The sequence below is a fragment of the Pimephales promelas genome, chromosome 24, assembly GCF_988280905.1.
Source record: "Pimephales promelas chromosome 24, fPimPro1.hap1.1, whole genome shotgun sequence".
In the NCBI taxonomy this organism is placed as follows: Eukaryota; Metazoa; Chordata; class Actinopteri; order Cypriniformes; family Leuciscidae; genus Pimephales; species Pimephales promelas.
In genome coordinates this window covers 27705337-27727551 of record NC_142792.1, presented here as the reverse complement: position 1 = coordinate 27727551, position 22215 = coordinate 27705337, and the positions used below count along the sequence as shown (strand labels likewise).

The 22215-nt window shown below is 39.8% G+C and overlaps 2 protein-coding genes across 12 annotated transcripts in view; both read left to right on the top strand.

Moving 5' to 3' along the window:
* The window catches only part of LOC120475106 (protein NLRC3), a 58919-nt gene extending 46636 nt beyond the window's left edge, over positions 1 to 12283 (top strand). For all 11 annotated transcript variants that reach the window (XM_089126854.1, XM_089126853.1, XM_089126852.1 and 8 more), the window contains 2 exons: positions 3065 to 3111; positions 11748 to 12283. In XM_089126854.1, coding sequence (XP_088982980.1) covers positions 3065 to 3111; positions 11748 to 12283 — 583 coding nt within the window. The remainder of the gene's footprint in view (positions 1 to 3064; positions 3112 to 11747) is intronic.
* Positions 1 to 22215, top strand: part of pacsin2 (protein kinase C and casein kinase substrate in neurons 2) — a 401742-nt gene that overhangs the window by 186720 nt on the left and 192807 nt on the right. The gene's annotated exons all lie outside the window — the stretch shown is intronic.

Below are 22215 nucleotides of genomic sequence, written 5' to 3'. Positions count from 1 at the left end.
TACATCCCCAACCAAGGAGGAAAAGGAAAAATGGGGATGGGCAGGCATCCCTACCTGTGACACTTACGTTATCTGAAACTTAGGGACATGTTAGTGGGTATGGGAAGGAATCAATGAAGATGTATTTCTTAATTGAATTTAAAATTATATATTAGACTGTATTAATAATCGTTTTCTAGTTACATTGATTACGGCTACTTGTATTAAAGCTCATGTAATATTGTATATCCTGTCAAAACATACATTAATGTATGCCCCCTACCCCTGTTATCAAGGCATCAAAATGTGCACCAAACACCTATAACACAAAATACATTAGCTGGACTGTGTATTCTTGTGTATACACACACACGCACCGTAAAACTCTAATATGTCCATTTGCTCACAATGTCACAAAATAGCTGGGTTTCAGTCACGTGATTATGATGACGCGCGGAATTCAGATGGAGGGCAGGGAGTGAGAAGTTTGGAAACATTACACGTTACACAAACATAGCCACTTAAGTTGTATTAACTCACCTTTGACGAAGTGATCACTACACACATGGGCATTTTCCCATTCAGCTTCTCCCAACTGCAGACGTAGGTTTTTCCGGATTTTTTCTGTCAATTTCTAGCATTTCCCCCCCTTATGAACAACAACTTTTGGTACACGATAAAAACTCCTCGTGGTTTGATCGATTTAAGTAACGATAAACGACGCAAAACATACTTACATTATGGCATTTTGAGTTTGTTATACTGCTTTCTAAATACAGCAAATCACTTCCTGCCCTCCATTTGCATTTCACACCATGGCAATGCAGTGGCGTGACGTCATATGAAAAAAATCTAAATCATTATACCATTTCGACTTAACACATTAAAAATGCAAAAAGATTTGTTTTTCCAAACTGTTTGGAGCAATATGTTATATTTTTGTAATTTTTGTTTATTTGTAATTTTGAAATATAACATTAAAAAGTATATTTGATGTGATGAATTGCTCTAACATTTATCAGATTTACCAATTTACCATTTGTTATAATTTCAATTTGTGCTGGTTAATTACGAACAATGGGAAAAATTGTGGGGCGGGGCTGGGCAGGGGCGGGGCTCCATTACGGCTCCTCCCCTAACCGCATGGGATCTCACTCCAAGCGTTTGATAAAACTTGAGAACCGTGGATTTACATAAAAACTAGTGATGTCAGATTAATGTGATAGGCAATATTAGACAATATCTAATATATGTTGATGAATAAATTATATTTAGCAATATAAACAACAAGGAATTATAGATTCAAAGCAGAAAAATATACAGATCTTACAGACACAAACCAGGTGCAAGACAGACAGGAGCAATCGATCCTCCGCAGTGTGTGAATTACAGGATCGGAGCAGGCGAGCGCTGCTCTGTCTTTTGGCGTGGTTATGAGGGTAATGATTGAGATGCAGTTTGACCAATGTTTGCATTACTTGCATGACTAACTAACCAATGGTGGCGTGGTGACCAATGGAATACTAGCTGTGTCCCAATGTGAAGGCTATATATATATATATATATATATATATCAATATATATCAATATATATCAATATATATCAATCACATAATTTCAATTCACATAACCACTAAAAAAATATTTCGAGTCATGTATTTTCGGCTCAAGAGTTGGCCAGAGCTGGTTTAATGCGTAGCTAGAGGCTGCGTCCTGAATAGCCAGATTACTCTCTAAACTGTTCAAATATTGGGTTTTAACCTACGTAAATATTGTAACGAAATAGCCTAAAAATAATAATAATGATAAAACATAGGCACATATATAGCCTATATTCAAATGTTAATCGTACCTTGATGCGATTTTGTAGGGTTTTCTTTTTATTGTCTACACTGTACAGAAATGGACCATGGTGAATATATTTATACAGGTTGTGAATCCTATTTGAATATTTTAAAGCAGTTGGATATAAAAAGTCCAGTGCAAACGTCGTTACTCCCGCTCGTCGTCTTCAGCTGTCAGTCACAGTTGCTAGGCGACAAGAACAATCCTCCGCAGGCTAGACCGGTCCGAGCGCTCCAGGTGCGCACTTTGATATGGGACGCAGTTGTAGTTAGCAACAATTTGTTAATATTGTGACAATGGACCAACATTTTTTTACTTTAATTTTTAAAATAACCAGTGGGAGAATGTAAGGAACTTCATACTGCTTTAGTATTCATGTGCAAATGTGAAGTAGCCTAATTTTTCCCTCACAGGACAGCAACACTTGACTACACATTTTACATTAAATGTATCAACCTTGCAAACACTCAGAGACCCTTACAAAAATAAACAAATATCCAGAGCCATGAATTCTCTTTAGTGTACACATTTAAAGTTGAAAATAATGAAATAATGAATAATAAAGAAATACAATGTACAAGAAATACAATACAAGGCTATAATGCCGTTTTCGCGTTTCCACTTGACAAAAGCATGCAATGCTGACGAATGAGTTAAGATGAATAAGAAAAAAAAAGAAAAAAAAACTTTGGCTGTTAACAGTGGTTTCTCTGGCTATTTGAGTAAATGAAAACATAATAATTTTACATTTAAATGTGAATTTGCCGTCCACCACCAAACTCTCGGCCGCCCTTTTTTTTAAATAAAAATGCTGTCGTCACCCGCGCAATGATTTATGGGGTAGGATCGGGTAGGATAGGCCGCGAAGTGTCCATTTATGTATCCTTCCTTTCACGGGGAAACGAAGGGTGAATTTGGCGTCACTTTTGAATCAGGGAAGCCTTCATCCCACCACGATGACGCAATCGGCCTTCAAATGCGACCTTCGGAGGGTGCAGCCTTTAAATTGGGACGTCCTTCGTGTGACGCAATCGGCCGTCAAATACAGCCAAGCGTCCTTCAAATACGGCCTTTGGAGGATGCAGCCTTCACATTGGGACACAGCTACTGTGTGTGTGTGTGTGTATGTGTGTGTGTGAGAGAGAGAGAGAGAGAGAGCAAGCGAGTGAGAATGTGTGTGTGAGTGAATGTGTGTTTACTGATTAAATGTGTATTTACTGACACTGCATGTTTTTTATAGTGTGGATCATGGAGGAGTGTTCAGGATTACAGCAGGACTGCAAAAATGTACGTATACACACACACACTAGACATTATATCCACAAGTTAATGGATGTCATTTTTTTGCAGTTTAAAATATTTAACAAATAACACAGCATGTTTTTTTTAGCTAGCATTACATTATATGATAACTTTAATATATATATTTTTTTGGCATGAATAACCATTTAAGCATGATAAGACACAAAAGAGATCTCAGTGGTGCTTGTCTGTGAACCTCCTGTCTGTGTGAGACACACGAATCACGCGCACAGCGCCGGCGTTCTGACAAATAATGCGACCTACTGTATCAGATTGTGCTACCAGTACCAACACTATATTTGCATCATATGATGTCACAGGGGCTCAATTATTTGCATACGACTGCCTTTGGAGTAAGACATCATCTCGTCGTTGATTCTCAGATTTAATGCAGTCAGACAGAGGGTTTGTATAATAGCAATTTGCATCAATTGAATTTTTTTGTTTGCATCAATTGTTACATGCATTAACCTGTTTCTTAATTAATTATCATGTCTGAATTTCTCCGACAAGAAGCTGAAACCACATAGACGGGAAGTTATAGCCAGCAAGTGTAGAAAGGGGAGCATAGACCACTCACAGTATGCAGACTCGAACAGGTAGCCTGGTCCCACCAGACTCTCGTACATTTCATTTCTTTTGTACATAAGCTGTGTCCCAATGTGACGGCTGCATCGTTAATTGGGAACACCTGGATGCGCAATTAGGAAATCATACGATGGCTACATGGTGCGGCCTTTGAAGGATTTGACTCCTGATACCAAGCAATGGTGCCAGAATACAGCTGCCATCCTGATAATTCATTTGATATACTGTATAATTTAGTACACAGCTATGGAGCCAGAATTGGCTATTGTAATTTTAATATTTAAATTTTACTGGAGGACATGGTGAGTATGTTTCACCTTGGGCACCGCCGTGTCATGTATTCTCGGTTTAGCCAAAACCATGGCCAGAGCTGGTTTGCTGCGTACTTATTCAGCTACAGAGGCTGCGTCCTGACTAACGAATTGCCGGATTACACTAAACTGTTTAAGTATTGGGCGTTAATTTACGTAAATAATGTAATGAAATATGAAAAGAAAAGAAAACATTCATTGGCATATAGTGTATTATTTTAATTATGTACATAAATGGACCATGGTGAATATATTTACACACAGATTTTCAACCCCGTAATACGGAGCCCAGAAAGTCACCTGCATGTGTGAAAAAAAATAAATAAATGTGTGCGACGGTTTTGCAATCCGTTACCATTAGTTTCTAAACTGTACTCACGAATTCTTAAACTGCTCGTCCGGTTTAACAAATTCTACCCACGAGTTCTAATCAGCGCTGTCGGATTTTGCAATCTGTACCCACAAATTCATAAACCGTGCCCACGCTTTCGCAATCAGTTCCCAGTAAAACCTGTGATGAGCGTTCGTGACGTCACGTAATATGCAATTACGTTGAAAAGGACGTGCACCACAGAACAGAGCAAGGCGAGCATTTGTGCTTATACAACTTTTTTATTTATTTTTGAAATGTTGGTGTGGTGATGGCGCAGTGGATAAGACACATGCCTTTGGTGTGAGAGACCCGGGTTTGAATCCACTGTGAGACACCAATGTGTCCCTGAACAAGACACTTAACCCCTAGTTGCTCCAGAGGCGTGCGACCTCTGACATATACAGCAATTGTAAGTCGCTTTGGATAAAAGCTTCAGCTAAATGAATACATGTAAAGGAAATGGCCGATCGTTTCGCTTGGTAAGACCCCTATTCATCGTCTGGTGTCGTTTAAAGCCCTTTGAAGCTGCACTGAAACTGTCATTTGGACCTTGAAACGTTTGGTTCCCATTGAAGTCCATTAAATGGAGACATTATTTAATCAAAAACCCTAATTTCTTTTTGACTGAAGAAAGAAAGACATGAACATCTTGGATGACATGGGGGTGAGTAAATTATCAGCAAAAGTTTTTTTTTTTAAGTGAACTACTCCTTTAAGATTTGCTTCATCTTATCTGTATGAGTTCGATAATCAACTCTAAGATCTGCAGCCAAGCAACCAGTGAGCACAAAGAGCGGATGTAAACACTGCAGAAACAAACCGTGGTTTGGGTATGCTTTTAATTAAGTGTTGCAAAAAGAAAAGTTTTGATAAGCTTGGTAGAAAAGGCAAAGCCTATCACTATCTCATTTGAATCTGTATTTAACAGTGTTTTCTCATTAAAGTGCAGCATAATGCGTGTGTTCACAAACTCTTTCACCATCAAACAACGGCTATTTTTGTGTGATTTTTACAGTTCCCTTTGAGATAATATTGATGTGAGGACACCCGTGAGGTTCTTTTACAGTTAAGACAATTTTTTTTATTTTTTTTGTGGACACTATTCCTATCTGTAGTTAAAATCAGATTATGCACTTAAGAAATGTCATTCTGTAGTAGCTTTAGTCCTGACTGAAATTGCTATGGTTGTCAGCGAGACACGGTTGTAGTTGGTTGTAGTAGAAACTATGGTTGTAGTTTCAGGTAACAGAATAGTTTATTTTGCTCTCAAAAGAGCCCAGGAAAAAATAACAGGAACACAAAGAGAAGAGCACTTCGCAAGGCCAGGAGAGCACTTCGCAAAAGAAACCCAGTGCTCACAAAATGTCAGAATCGCTAGTAGCCCTTCGGGCAGGCTCTTCAGATTTTGGTTGCCCGAAATGAATTTTACTAGCCCAAATAAAAAGACAATTTTTAATGTAGAAAATGGGTTAGGAGTCAACATCAATCAAAAACTTTTTCAAATCACAAATATCAACAATTGGATATAACAATCAAATTAGAATCATCAATACAAATATGCGTCTGGTTCTAACTGAACTGAAATTTGTGTGACCAGTATAGGACAGTCTGTGGCTCAGTCCCCAATGAGGGTATGACTAATTAACATGCAGATGGCAGGGTTTTATAATTACTGAGGTCCCGGATGTGAGGTAGGCTAGTTAGGGGGGTTCGAGAAAATTTGTATTTCTCTGATCTACACATCCCAAAAAATTGGATAACAATAACCTTAAATAGCCATTTTCTAACCCATAGATGCTTAAACAATTGCCTGATGGGCTGAATGAGCCCTTCTCTGATCACTGCGATCGCCTCTATAATCCTGTACAGTGAAATATATAAGAGGGATTCGGGCTCGAATCTGAGACTGGGCGTGACGTCATGCGCGTTCACGCTCGCCTGGCTATGTCTGGCGGGTTCGTGTAGCTATTCGCCGCCGTTCTCCGTATCAGAGAAGACAACTCGAGCGACACAACTCTAGTCAGCTTTCCACAAAAGTAACTTAGATGATGGATTCAGAGGGGCCGTTTACACCTGGTCACTTAATGCGTTTTCTGTGATCGGATAGCTATTCGATCGTGAAAAGACCAGGGTGTAAATGCCCTCCGAAACGCATTCGAGACGGATTTGAATCGCTCAAATCGCTCAAACCACTTGAGGACGTGGTCTGTGCCGTATTCCAGACGAAACTGGACAAGTGTAAATGCATCTGGTTGTTGAAACCAGGCTATATTTCATGTTATTTTAGTCATATATGACGATGCGCATCACCTCAGATGAGCAGCTGAGTGCCTATTCATCAAGCCAGCGCGCCGCAATCTATCGCAACTCAAAGTGAAAGTAAGTCGCAGACGCTTAACACTGCATCTTCATTAAAAGTAAAGAAACGAAATGATCTTACCAGGCCTGTTGCCGATCTCTCTTATTGCTGTCTTTGCTGATTTTGAAATTAGCCGATGATTAATAAAATCCAGCTCATATCTGTTGTTTTCGGTGACGTGCACTTCATTTAATCTGTATATGGCGCGGAAAGAGACCGGCTTGTAGTTCGTTCCAAACCCCAACGCAAACTCCACGTGAGACAGAAAATAAAACTTCTGTCTGTCCAGTGCCAGGCGTCGAAATAAGACGAGAGTCAACATCGGGAAGCTTTCAACAAACGGAGAGATCTCCGGTCTGCTCTAGGGCTCAAACGGGTCCTATACAAAGTGATAACTGAACGTGTTTCCATAATAATTCAATCATAAGTGGATACAGTAAGCACATGGAGCTAGATGGAAACAAAAACCGAAGTTTACTACTACCCCCGTTTCCCCCTCACACACACATAAGTGTGTAATTTACTCGAATGCCTTTCCTTTCATATATTTTAAATGACCAGCAGATTTATTACTGTATTACCTCATTATGACTGTAACAAAAGATGTGTGCCGCACAGTGTGCAGCTGATGCTCCTTTGGTTATGAACAGCTCGTGCAAACGTGCGTGCGTGTGTGTGTGTGTGTGTGTGTGTGTGTTCCTCCATGAACGCGCACAGCTCTGGTTGCAGTTTCGCTTGTCGCCAGAGGGGGCGTAGTTCTGCAAAAACTCAGATACTTGCGTTTTGGTCCTTTAAAAATTTACACAACATGAGGCTTGATTTAAATTGTTCAATTAAATTGAAAAAAGTTGCACAAATAAATACAATAGAATAAAGATACAAATAAAGAGAAAAGTTTTTGAAAAGGTCTAACACTAGTATTCATAGACAGAAACTGAATAAAGTAATCAAATGGAAAATAACACTGGATAGTATTTTAGTCCTGAATAAATTAAACATATAGGCTATGTAAAGACTCTGTTTTGGGTCCGATCAAGGGGAAATTTGCATATCATAATTAATAATTGATAATTAATAATTATTCATACAGGTTTGGATCAGACCGGTCTTACATGTTAATAAATCTCCCATTTAGGGAGGCTTTGTCCATCTTACCTGTATGCATACATGTGTGTCTCTGCAATTAACCACAAATTCATTGTAATCAATTACACGGACCACGTTTTACAAGACAAGTAATTAATTAGCTCAATTAATTGAGTTGTGAAAACAAATTATGTGGCCACAAGAATTAGCTTTCCTGCTCTATAAATAAATACCCTTTAAGGTGTCTAGTTCTGTAAAGCTTATAGTGTTAATCGGCATTTCATTGACTGGGATAGTGAGCAATAGGCAATGATTCAGTCAAAAATGAGTATAATGAATTTAATAAGGCAACTACTTTTGCATTTACTACGTTACAATGATACATGTATTTACAAACATTAAAACACAAACTAAAACGATGCGGGGCGTTTAGACAATGGATACACGTGTAAGTGAGTTGGAGAGAGGGAGAGAGTATGTAGAGAGAGAGCATGGAGAGACAGGGTTACATTCACCCAGACAATCACCTTTCTGAAACAACACGAAAACCTCATCTTAATGCTTCTTAGAAGCGCTAAAAGAAAATATACTTGCAAAGCATATTTGGTCTGTGTGTGTCCCGAACTCCTTGTGTGGCCCGGTCGGATGGAGATGCTTTCCTATGCCGCGGTGTTCTTGCATCGTCAGTCCTTTGTTCCACGGGCGCGGGGCGTCACGTGGCATTCGGCACGAGTGTTTGAGAGGCTTAAAGTCTTTGAGGTGATGTTACCCAAGGAACTAGTTTGGCAAAGTCCACTTCCTTTCCTAGGAGGTAACTTGGTAGTAAACTTAAAGAAGAGACGAACTTTAGACGAACAAAAGAAAGGATCCAGGTTTTGGATCTGATCTCCGTGAGGAGATCACGAGAGTTACATGTTGCTTAGTTTCCAGGAAGAGAGCGTCCAAAGGGCGGAGATCACATTTATACTGCTTGAAGACAGCCAGCCTTTTCCTGTCGCTGGGCCTATCGGAGCGTAGGGGGAGTCACACGCGCTCCTCGTGAAAAGGGGGTGTGTTCAAGGAGGGCTAATAGTAAAACAGTTTGATCTTCATTGGCGGTAAAACATTAAAAATACACTTTACTTTATATCTGTGCATATTCGGGTGTTTCATTCAATAAGCATTCTGGAGACATCAAGGACCATTATGTTGAATTAAAGGAATATACACTTATGTTTAAAATGCATAAAGAAGGTATTTCTACTTTCTACTTATGCTGCGACCAAACAAAGTTATTTCACTGTGACATGGGGGAAAACACACATACATAAAACCATTGAAAATACTTTGTTAAATGTCTTTAAACACAAAAGGAATGCCTTTCTCTTTGTTCAGAGACATTCGGCACATTCCGATGTGTTGAAGTCTTGTAACAGAAGTCTCCCTCGTGTGTGGGGGAAGGGAAGGGCTTGTGTGTGTGTGTGTGTGTGTGTGTTTAAGTTCCGGGGGAGGGTTGAGTCGCCTGGCAAAGTCCTTACAGCTATCAATCCTGATTCTTTTAACTTAAAGCTCTCTTTTGTTGTTTTGACGACAAAATGAAGGGCCGGCACATATGGTTGCTGTCACTTTAAGAGCTAGTGCACGAATTCTGAGTTCATTATACTGGCATGCATTTTATGCTTATTAAAGACAAAACCGACTATGTTTAGAGTATACTCACAAAGACCGAAATTGACAGTTTTGCGTGTTAAAGCAATATAGCTAATTCGTGAAAAATAACTTTTGTTTCTGTTCAGCTGTTCTTGAGGTGGATTTTCTATGAATGTACGCATATAGAAAATCATCCCGCGGGCACTGATTACTTTAAAATCGCTTGAATGTTTAAGCTGGTAAGACTTAAAAAGACGTGCAAAATGGTAAACTTCATTCACGATGCACTGCTGGCCCGATTGTGCAAGTGAATATTCCGTCATGTCCCGACTCCTGAACGCGAGTGTATTATCGCGGCGGCGGTTGATGCTTGCCTTCCACAACACATTTTGAGAGAAGATTTGGAAGACTCGGCACCACTGAACACTCATGCTGTTTGTGAAATTGCGTCTGGCAGGTAGTTATTAAAAGAATGATTTGATTTTATAATTTGATCTGTGTGGATTACGATTGCGGGTATATCCCGCATTATAAATGGGAGAACAGCAGGAATGATTAGAATTGTGCGCAATACCCGCAATCCCACGCCGAAATTCGAGCCCTGCATGAATAACGTAATAAGCCTATTTTTAGTATATTAGTTTGCCTGATTATTTTTGTCATTCATTTAACATTTATGACTTAAAAAAACGGTAAAATATGAAATGTTTAGTTTAGCTACTTACATATCTTATCTCGCACTTGATCGTAAACTGAAGCGTCAGTGACTGCTAAAATTCACCTCATAAAATTCATAAAGCCCGCCTCTTTGATTGGTCATGTCAAATATTCTGATGACAAGCAGTGACAGACCAATGAGGCTAAGATGAATACACACACCCCCTGTCCTCTTTTTCTGACGTGCACTCTGCACGTGCACCACTGCGTATTGAAGATGAACGCACTGAATCTGATTATAACAAGACTAAAGCGAACACGAATTTGTGTAGCTTACACTTAACACATTTCTAGGGGGGTGAGGCAGAAGTTTAGGGGAATTTGATTACACTATTTCAGATAGCCCGTCGGGCAGGCTGGTTATGCATTTTGGTAGCCCGACTGGAAAAAACAATAGCCCCGGGACGTCGGGCTAGCCATTTTGTGAGCCCTGAAACCAATTATAGCATCACTCGATGCAGTGTCCGGGTCACACTGAATTCCCTGATGAGGGTGATGAGGATCTAAATCAGGGGAGATAGTTAAGGATAACGAGTGGAAGGGGGGACGCCACAATGACAGCAGAGCACATGGCGAGCTGTCAAAACAAGGCAGTCAGAGACAAAGAAAAAAACACAGCCGATCAGACCAAAATCATGACAATGTTTACCAAACACATATAATAGGATTATAAAGTTAGCATTATAAAGCATGTGTGACGGTCTTGCCTGGTCTTTTAATCTTTTTAAATCAATGTAATCCTTTTGCGTTCTGATCTTATAGTGAGTACAATTTTGCAGTCTGACAATTATAATACATTTTCAGTGAATTAATCACAAATCAACTCAATGAAATGATGAACATCTCAATTAAACTAAATGTGATGGGGAAACATCCCCACCTAGTGGTGAATATGCACAATACTATGTGAAATAAACAATTATTACATTAAACGCTTTATAACAACATATTTTATACACATTACCTGCAATATAGGGTTTTCACTTCATGGAGAATGAATCAGTTCTACATAAAACACAAGACAATGCACAAATTAATTACGATTGTGCCTCGTAATACAGAGTCAAAATAACTCAGTATAAAATAACACACTTGGTGGCAAACACATATCAAAAGTAGCCTAACAAGTTCATTGCAAGATCAATCCACACTAAAGCAGTTTTTTATGCGTTTTGGACACTTTTAAATGATAATTCTCCGACTGCTCCAAATGTCTCTTTATATCTGCTGTGGGCGGTCCCTATTCCGTACACTAAATGCCATCAGACAGATCACGCTGTCCCCATTTATGCAGTAATTTAACATTTTACACTCCGTAACATATGCTGGGAACTCAAAATTCACTGCCCAGTTTCAGTTCATTCAACACATGTATTGAGTAAACCAGTTTCACACAAGTGAATTTTACACAGTACAATACAAGAATGTTCAGCGATTGTGTGTTTTTATTCATTTTAATTAAGTACATTTAACAAACAGCAAAAATCTTTTCACAGTGTACGTTAAAAGATAAGACAGATTTATAATTTCTAAATCTGATATGTTTTCTCTCCATCAGATTCCCATCCGCTCACACTGGATCTGAACACAGCACATAAACAACTCATTCTGTCTGAGAGGAACAGAGTGGTTACTGTCGCTGGCACACTCCAGCCGTATCCTGATCATCCAGACAGATTTGATGGGTATCCTGAGGTGTTGTGTAGAGAGAGTGTGTGTGGACGCTGTTACTGGGAGATTGAGTGGAGTGGGCATGAGCATGAGGGTCAAGTGTTTATTTCAGTGTCATATAAGAGCATCCCCAGGAAGGAACGGAATAAAAAGAGTGTGTTTGGACGTAATGATCAGTCCTGGACTTTGTTCTGCTGTCCCTCCAGTAACTCATTCTTACACAATAACATCGAGATTTCTCTGCCTTTAATTAAAAGTCGTAGAATAGGAGTGTATGTGGATCACAGTGCAGGAACTCTGTCGTACTACAGCGTTGACAGAGACACAACGAGCCACATATACACAGTCCAGACCACATTCACTCAGCCGCTCTATCCTGGGTTTTGGGTTCATTATTGTGGAACATCAGTGAAACTGTGTTGATGAATCACAATAGACTGTAGTGAGATTCTACCCATAATGATGTGAGCTGTATGATAAATCAGTAACAGTGAGGGGAAAAAAAAGAAAAAAATCTTTATTTTTCCTTTAAATCCATCCTGGCTCATGCTACTCTGAGCAGTGCCTGAACTGCAGAACTGTAATTTTTTTTTACAAGCGAATATGATTCTTTAGGGTCTAAATTAAAAGTTTGTAATATACTTTAATTAAAAATTCTCATTAGTATTGTAAGAAAACAGTTATTTTACCTAGTCAAAAGCAGCTCTTTTTTCAGCACTCTGTTACAGAGCATTTGCCTTTAAATGATAATGAGATCTGCTCACCCGCCCCTCTTTTCTGTGCGTACACTGTTTGTAACACAAGAACCATAACGCATTGTTCATTATAAACGTGGGATTATGAATTATTTTGAGAACGTCGTACATAGAAAACATGCGGTAATGTACCCTGAGTGTAAACCTTATGCCGAGTTCAGACTGCATGATTTTAGCCACGATTTTGGCTCGCCGACAGGTTTTGAGAAATCGCCGACAAATGCCCGAAATCACAGGCAAATCGGCGCTCGTTCACGCGAGTGACAATCACGCAGTGTGAATGAGCAAAGACGCGAACTGAGAGAATCACCGACGAGTCGCCGACGCCCGTGAGATATTTGGCATGCTAAATATCTGGACCTGTCGGCGATTCAAAATCCTGCTGTGTGAAAAGTGTTTTGACTGAAAACTACATCGGCGATCACCGGCAGCCAGTGAGAGAGCAAGATACAGAGCAGCAGGGAGTTCGGGGAGGAGTTATAGATCACATATCAACATGATATGGCATTGTTTCAACAAAAAAAAGCTTCTTCTCGGTCTATTTGGACACAATAAATGGAAGAAAAATTAGTAGAAATTTGGCAGGAGCACTCGTGTCTGTTTCACCAGCTGTACCACAACCGGGTCGAAAAAAAAAGTCTCACGTGAGAACTCCGGTCTTGCACGTGTGGTGTCCCGCGTTGTTTCCTTTTCATATCTCACGCGTGTTTGTTGTGAAATGTAGTTTGCGTGCAGCGTGCTAGACAGAGTCTGTCGGCGATTTTTCTAAAGTCATGCAGTGTGAAACCTTCTGTCGCCGATCAATCGTCCAGTGTGAACACAGCAGTGACTGAATGCTGGCCAAGATAGTCATGCAGTGTGAAAAGAACAGCGACCCGACTACTTTGAAAATCATGCAGTCTGAACTCGGCATTAGACGCATTCATTGTGAAGCGTGCAAGCGATTTGCAAAGATTCATATTAAAGTACAGCCTTGTAATTGAAGATGTGAAATTGTCTAATAAATGTCTTACATTGCCTTCCTTTGATGATTTATATATAACAAAAAGGATTGATAAATATGAACAAAAGGGGAAAAAGGAAGAAGTAGTTGACCATTGACCCCGCAGCACGACCTGATCTGGCAGAGCGGGAAGATCATAGCAACAATTCGGAAAATGGAACAACTGAATAAACGACTGATGCACGTTGTAAAAAAGTTAACTTAAAGTTAACGACTTTAAAAAAAGTTAACTTAAAGTTAACGGGTCAACTTAAGTGTCCCAAATGTGAGATGTTAGATATGCAGGAGAGAGTTGCATCTATAGAGATGCAGCCCTGCTCTGCTGTCTGAAGTGTTATTTTTAATTTGCATTGTCTTTCCTTTGCGCTGTAATTGCATGAGCTATGCAGATGTTGCAGCTGTGACCTTTAGCATAGATAAAGTAACGCTTCTTAAGCCTGTTTTATGCTTCTGCGTCAAATCGACGGCGTACCCCCGCAGACCTCTGTGCGTCGACGCGAACCCCTCTCCGACCGCCGTAGCTCGACGTGCGCCTCCAAAAATTTGTAACTACGCGTCGAGGCGACCCAGACAGCAAGGGCTGTGATTGGTCAGATTATACATCATTTCAGGAGTGTAGCTTTGTCATGTATTTGTCTCTTGTTTTGTGTACAAACACATGGCCGGTTGTTTTGGGCTATGTGTTTGCATTGTCTTTTACCCACGTTTCCTTGTTAATGTTGTATCCGTGTCACCTGTGATAGTCATCATGTGTCCTTACCACACCCCTTGTTCCCTCGTTAGTATTGATGTTCATCAGTGTCACCTGTGCCTTTGTGATTGTGTTCTATGTAAGCTTTCAGTGTTTGTTCCTCAGTGCTGGTTCGTCTTGTTAACAGTCGGTTCTGTGAGTACTGTGATCTGTCTGTGAATGTTCCAGTTATATTGTCAAGCCTGTTATTAGGGCCCAAGCCCTGAAAGGGCGAAGGCCCTATTGTTTTCCTAAGGATTATTTATTATTAGGGCCCAAGCCCTGAAAGGGCGAAGGCCCTATTGTTTTCCTAACGATTATTATTAGGGCCCAAGCCCTGAAAGGGCGAAGGCCCTATTGTTTTCCTTAGGATTATTCTTTTCTATTATTATTATTATTATTTTTCTTACGACTATTCGGGCATTTTTGGGGCCCTTAACATGCTCGAAAACTCTTGAAACTTTGCACACGGGTCAGAACCCGCGGCCATCAGAGCCGGGCTGAAGATGGTACCCGGGCGTGGCAGGGGGGCTCGTCAGCGCCCCCTGGAATGGGGTCCGAACACTTGGTCCATAACTCAAACACGCTTGCATGTAATAATATGAAACTCGGTACGCATGTTGATCTCATCGTTTCATCTATACCTCGCGCTTTTACTTTTTACCCCAGCCCAACAGGAAGTCGGCTATTGAGGTTGGTTTGTAAAACGCTCGCAATGGTATTTGAAATACTCCTCCTAGAGCTTTGATCCAAATTTGACAATACTCGGTCAGCGTGAAGTCAAGACATTGAGGATGAAAGCTTGTGTGGGGATTTTTGATATCTCGAACGGTTTGGCCGTGGCGAGGAAACGAAATCATAGCGAGAAACGTGAAACAGGAAGTTTGTTATAACTTCAGCATACATTAACTGATCTTGATGAAACTTCAGCAGTATGTTCGCTGTAAGAGGACGATCACATGGATGTGACTATTGTGAGTCAAAGTTATAGCGCCACCAACTGGCAGCAGGAAGTGTGTCACTTTCAAAATGCTTTGATATCACCCTTTTATTTTTACCCGATTTGCTTCAAACTTCATATGTATAATGTAAACATACGGCAGATGTAGACCTGTGAATGGATTCTTGATATCTTTGAAACTGTTGCTGTGGCGACGCATCAAACTTTACCCTTCTTTTAGGATGCTTTTAGGATGCTTTTGAGACCCTTAGCATGCTTCAAAATGCATGAAACTCGACAGACACATCACATTTATTAGCCAGTAGACACGTGCAAAGTTTCAGAAACGGGCGTGGTGAGGGCTCAGTAGCGCCACCTTTTGACAAAAGTGGGGTTGTTAGTTTTATCTACAGTTACAAAAATCGGTATGTATATTGTACTCCTCGAGCCGGACAACTTTCTAATTGACACTCATTAGCTAGGACCCACAGAAAGTCAGATATGTTTGTTTGAATGTGGTCTTGCTCAATCTGAGCCTACATCTCTGTCTTTGGCTGTCTGTGTGTGTGTGTGTGTGTGTGTGTGTGTGTTTGTAGGGGGAGGGGTCTTAACCATTTCACTCCTGTGTGTATGGCCTGCATAAAAAATAAATGCCTTAAGCCTGGTATTTTTTTAAATAAGTTTTTTATTTTTTATAAGTAAAGGCATATAACCAGTTTAATTGTAGTGCATTAATAGTTTTATATAATTAGTTTATTAATTAAATTAACTTGGTCCATAAACTTGATCTGAAAATTTGGTCCATAAATCAAACACACTTGCATGTAATAATATGACTTGAGTGTTAATCACATCATGTTTTCAGTTTGAATATAAAATATATAAATTATGTAAAAAAAAAATAAAGTTGATCCAGCTGGAGCGCAGGCTGAGAATAGCGCTGTCATGACTGGATCACGAGATCATCAGTCATGCCCTCTCATACCTTACGCGCACACCACGCCCACTTACATCAGATCACATCAACATGTCAGCCGGAGGGATAACGAGGGTCGTCGTCGCTTTTGGATTCAAGAATTTCTTACAACAAGATGGCAAAAGAACAGCGCTTTGCAAGACATGCAACGTTAAGATCGCGGACAGTCAGATGACAACCTCCAATTTCGTCCGTCATTTGAAGAGCCATTCTGCCCACTGTGCCCAGTAAGTGCTTGTCAATTTGTTAATGTTATCTGGTTAGCTCGTTCGTAGTTAGCTAGCTAATGTAAGTTAAAGGAGAACTCTCCGGCGCAAAATTACACATTGTTACCTCAACCGTTATCTGAGATTTGTTTTCATGACTGCCGAATGTAAATAGTTTTATCTATAAAAACAGTTTAGCCTATAAGTGACGTCCGACATTCTGCATATTGTGTTATTTTGTTAAGCCCCACTAAAGGCATAAAAACTGTAAAGCACAATCAAGTTTTCACACTATATTCCAAGACTTCTAAAGTCATTCAATAGCTTAATGTGTGGTAAAATTAATATTTTAGTCTCTAAGTTAAAGTTAACGGAAAGTCATCTCGCCTCAGTCATTCTCCATGCATTAGCGCGTCACGTTCGGTTGCGACAGTAACACGACGACACTCTCTTCAAGATCAATGTTCCCAATATTATACTTTATTTGTAGATAAGGCATAAAGGTCTATGATTTGCATAAAATGACTATCTTGCTGGAGTGGAGTTTATTGCCCTTTAGAATACACTAAGCATTAGTGCTGCACGATTAATTATATCGCAGTCGTAATAGCGATCTCAAACCTAACGCAAAATGCCGCGATTTTATATGAAATAAACAAAGTAGGGCTATTAGCGCAGCATCTCTTCTTTTTTGTCATCCTTTGACTAGTGTTACAAGATCCCCCTCTTATTGGTTCAAATGCCTTTTCGCATTTTGCACGACAAGAAGTGAAAAGCTGCCTGTGAGTGCCCTAGATTAGATGATACGCATAATGCGCATGCACTGACCGTGTGCCAGCCCAGAATAAACAGTTCTCTTTCGAGCTTGAACGAACAATAGCACACACAATTATGCCAAAATGTGGTTTTGTCTAGTATCTTCATAACATAAAAGTCTATGGATGAAAAGAGTTGTGCTATGAGGCGCGTGTGAGATCCGCGTCTCGGCAACGGGTGCTCTAAAGGGCCAGCAGCGAATAAAGCGTTCTTTCAGTAAAGTTAAAAGAACAAAGGGAAATTAGAAAATTACTCACTGATCTTGAGTAAAGAACTTTTGTAGCTTTAATAAGGATTATTATAATTTATGATTCAGGCAGCGCAGACTGTTTGATAACTTTATTCAATTTCTGTACCTGTTAAGACAGGAAGGGCACAGGTAAATATGTTTTTTATTATGGGTTTATGTGGGGATTGTTTGAAGTTCACTTAATTTAAAAGCTGTTATATATATTTTTTAAGCGTAATAATTTTTTAAAAAGTTGATGGCTTTCAATTGATGGAATCACTGTAATGTTGGTTTGGTTGATGGTTTATTGATCATTATAGGTGTTATCAATCATTTATTGTTGTTGTTGTTTTTAGTTTGAGTTGAGAAATAAACATTAATCTGTGTGTGCATTTTACTTTAGAACCAAGCAAGTTGGACTCATGAAACCATTTTATTATATCGGAGTCGCAAATCGCAATTGCAATATTGGCTCAATAATGGCAATATGACATTTTCCCAAATCGTGCAGCCCTACTAAGCATAGATTATAGATACCATCCCTTCGCTATGTTCTTTTCAATGTGAAGCGTTGCGTGCTGTGACTTGGTGTTGCTTCAAGTGCATCATTCTGCACACGGGATACGCATGATTGCTTATAATACTTTGGGGAGACAAGGGGGCGTGGCCTAAGGGAATAGCACTCGTGATGTTAAGTGATGTTACCCCGCCATCGCTGATACAACCTTTAGCAGTCATGTTTTTGCTTCTTGAGAGAGAGAGAAAGTGTGTGTGTGTGTGTGTGAGCAATGGCGGTTCTAGGCGGGGGCCTGGGGGGGCCAGTGCCCCTGCGACAACAAGCTTGGACCCCCTTGTGGCCCCCTAAATGTGGAGTCAGTGTGAAATATTTTTTTATAGTGTGTCACGCATTGAGCATGACAGTCACTCGTTTCAGTCTTTTGTCTCACACTCCCGTCACACATTGTATTTCTCATGCGGAAAAACTATTAATAATATATTTAATATACGCAATTTCTCTGGCCGCGCCGCTCTCACGTGAGAATCAAGCGCGTCTCGCCTGGAGTTCAGCAGTCGACCCTGCTACGCATCAGCCAATCAAAAAAAGAGAAGTGCTACTACATTGGTTGTTAGTTTTATCTACAGTTACAAAAATCGGTATATACATTGTACTCCTCAAGCCGTACAACTTTCTAATACATAGTCATTAGCTCGGACCAAGAGGAAGTCAGATATTTTGGTCTGAATATGGTGAGCCTCTCTCTGAGCCTACGTCCCTGTATGGCAAGCCCTTTTAACATTTAAAAGCTAAGTTTGCCTGTCCGGAATTAACATTGTAGATATCAACAACATCTTTCTGTCTAGTCGTTACACTTTGGATAGTTTGTATTATCATTTAAGATATCTGTAACATAATTGTGACTAGTCGAAATGACAGAGTATGGCAAGCCGCTTTAACATTTAATCATGAAAGGGCCAAAGCCTTCGGCACCGCCACCCGGGTGCCTTTAGGTAACTAAAGGAACCGGGGTTGCGGTGCCTCCGGCTTGGGCCCGCCATCGCTGCTCGCAGCTATATTTATTATTATTATTTATACGACTATTTGGGCACTTTTGGGGCCCTTAACATGCTCAAAAACTCTTGAAACTTTGCACACGGGTCAGAATCCGCGGCCATTAGGGCTGGGCTGAAGATGGTACCCGGGCGTGGCAGGGGGGCTAGACAGCGCCCCCTGGAACGGGGTCCGAAAACTTGGTCCATAAATCAAACACGCTTGCATGTAATAATATGAAACTCGGTGCACATGTTGATCTCATCGTTCATATATACCTCAAACTATTACTTTTTACCCCAGCCCAACAGGAAGTCGGTTATTTAGGGTTGTTCATAAAACACTCGCAATGGAATTTGAAGTACTCCTCCTAGAGAATTCAAACACACGGCACGAAACTCGGTCAGCATGAAGTCAAGGCATTGAGGATGAAAGTTTGCGAGGGGATTTTTGATATCTCAAACGGTTTGGCCGTGGCGAGGAAACGAAATTATGGCGAGAATCGTGAAACAGGAAGTGTGTCAGAACTTCAGCATACATTAACTGATCTTGATGAAACTTCAGCAGTTTGTTTGCTGTAAGAGGACGATCACATGGATGTGAATATTGTGAGTCAAAGTTATAGCGCCACCAACTGGCAGCAGGAAGTGTGTCACTTTCAAAATGCTTTGAAATCACCCTCTTATTTTTACCCGATTTGCTTCAAACTTAATCTGTATAATGTAAATACATAGCAGATGAAGACCTGTGAATGGATTCTTGATGTCTTTGATACTGTTGCCGTGGCAACGCATCAAACTTTAAAATTCTTTTTTTTGATGATTTTGAGACTCTTAGCGGCTTTTGGGGCCCTTAACGGGTTTGAAAACTCTTGAAACTTTGCACACGGGTCAGATCCCACAGCCATCAGAGCCGGGCTGAAGATGGTACCTGGGTGTGGCAGGGGGGCTAGACAGCGCCCCCTGGAACGGGGTCCGAACACTTGGTCCATAAATCAAACACGCTTGAATGTAATAATATGAAACTCGGTACACATGTTGATCTCATCGTTTCATCTATACCTCACACTCTTACTTTTTACCCCAGCCCAACAGGAAGTCGGCTATTGAGGTTTGTTTGTAAAACGCTCGCAATGGAATGTGCAATACTCCTCCTAGGAAATTCAAACACACGGCACAAAACTCGGTCAGCATGAAGTCAAGGCATTGAGGATGAAAGTTTGCGAGGGGATTTTTGATATCTCGAACGGTTTGGCCGTGGCGAGGAAACGAAATTATGGCGAGAAACGTGAAACAGGAAGTGTGTTATAACTTCAGCATACATTAACTGATCTTGATGAAACTTCAGCAGTGTGTTCGCTGTAAGAGAACGATCACATGGATGTGACTATTGTGAGTCAAAGTTATAGCGCCACCAACTGGCAGCAGGAAGTGTGTCACTTTCAAAATGCTTTGATATCACCCTTTTATTTTTACCCGATTTGCTTCAAACTTCATCTGTATAATGTAAACATACGGCAGATGTAGACCTGTGAATGGATTCTTGATATCTTTAAAACTGTTGCCGTGGCGATGCATCAAACTTTACCATTCTTTTAGGATGCTTTTGAGACCCTTAGAATGCTTGAAATTGCTTGAAACTCAACAGATACATCACATTTATTAGCCAGTAGACATGTGCAACTATGGCAAAAGATTAAAGTAATGTCAAAAAAGTAAACACTAAAAGCCTCATATCTTCTAAAAATGTAATTATACATCATTTGTTTCTAAATTAAATTATACAAATATTATAACTTCCCCAATTTTTCCTTTTTTTCATTTAAGAATTATGTTTACGTTCAAAAACAGCCAGAATTGTTGTAAAATTCATAAAAAAATAATAATCTGAGTCATACGTAGTGCTATACTGCCCTCTTGTGTTCAATATCAGGTAGGCCTATTGTGTATATTCCCACCGGTTAATCAACGTGTGACTCCGCTGGGACTTGGGAGCTTTTAAATCGCTTACTTAAAACCGAAAGTCGAAATACGGATGTCCGCACAAGACATTAATGGTGTGGAGTAGAGCGAGCATTTTAAATAAATTCCTATTAAATAGGATTGAACTAAACAGAAAGAATGTTCACTCTGTTCTGCTGGTTCCTCGCTGGTGGATCATATGATTACTTTGTCATAATCTATGACAAAAATGCTATTATAAACCATATTAATAATAGATAAAACACATTGCTCTTATTTTTGAAAAATACATTCATGAAAAACAAGATAACAAAAATCATAAAAAAATATAGCCATGGCTGCTATAAATGTTTGAAATGCATAGGACAGATGTTTAATGACGCAGCAACATGTAATTGAAAGGCAATTAATAATCTGTCATTACGTCACTGCATTATGATATTACGGCTCCAATACCGTGCAGCACAAAGCACTTATGTGCATCCCGAGCGGAGAATGATGTGCTTGAAGCCACATGAAGTTACAGCGCAGTGAGTCCGTATTGAAAAGTTCAAAGCACAAAGGAAATACATATTTATGAACAGTGTATTATACATTATATATCTATGCAATAGTTTATTGAGCCTTTTCTTTTAAAGGTTTTAAATTTCAGTTACTGTGTGCGTGAAGAACAATTATAGTGCTCTGACTCTAGTGTTGTGATCTAACCAACAGCGTCCGACACCCGGTAGAAAGTAACACGGTTAAGTTACAGCAATAAAGTCCAGCAAGAAAAAGTTTCTTCATTCGAAAATATAGACCTTTAGACCTTTATCTTAAAGATCCAGTATAATAGGATTAACATTCAATCATCTTGAAGATCGTTTCATCATTGACTGTAACCGAATGTGACGTGCTGTTTGAATGCTGAATGGAGAATGACTGACAGGCGCAGAGAGGGAAAAGTTTGTGTTCTTGAATTTAATGACTTAAATATTAATTTCTATATCACATAATAGCTTCAGAACACTAATAATACAGTACACAAAAACTTTATGGTACTTTAAAAAGTTTTTGTGCCTTTGTGCCTAACATAGAATAGTATATATGCACAATATAGAATTTGAATCAGTCTCGTCAAAGATGGCAGTGTCAGAGCCGATACCGATCCTGAGTATCTAATCGGCGCACTTCTTTTCAACAGTCAAATT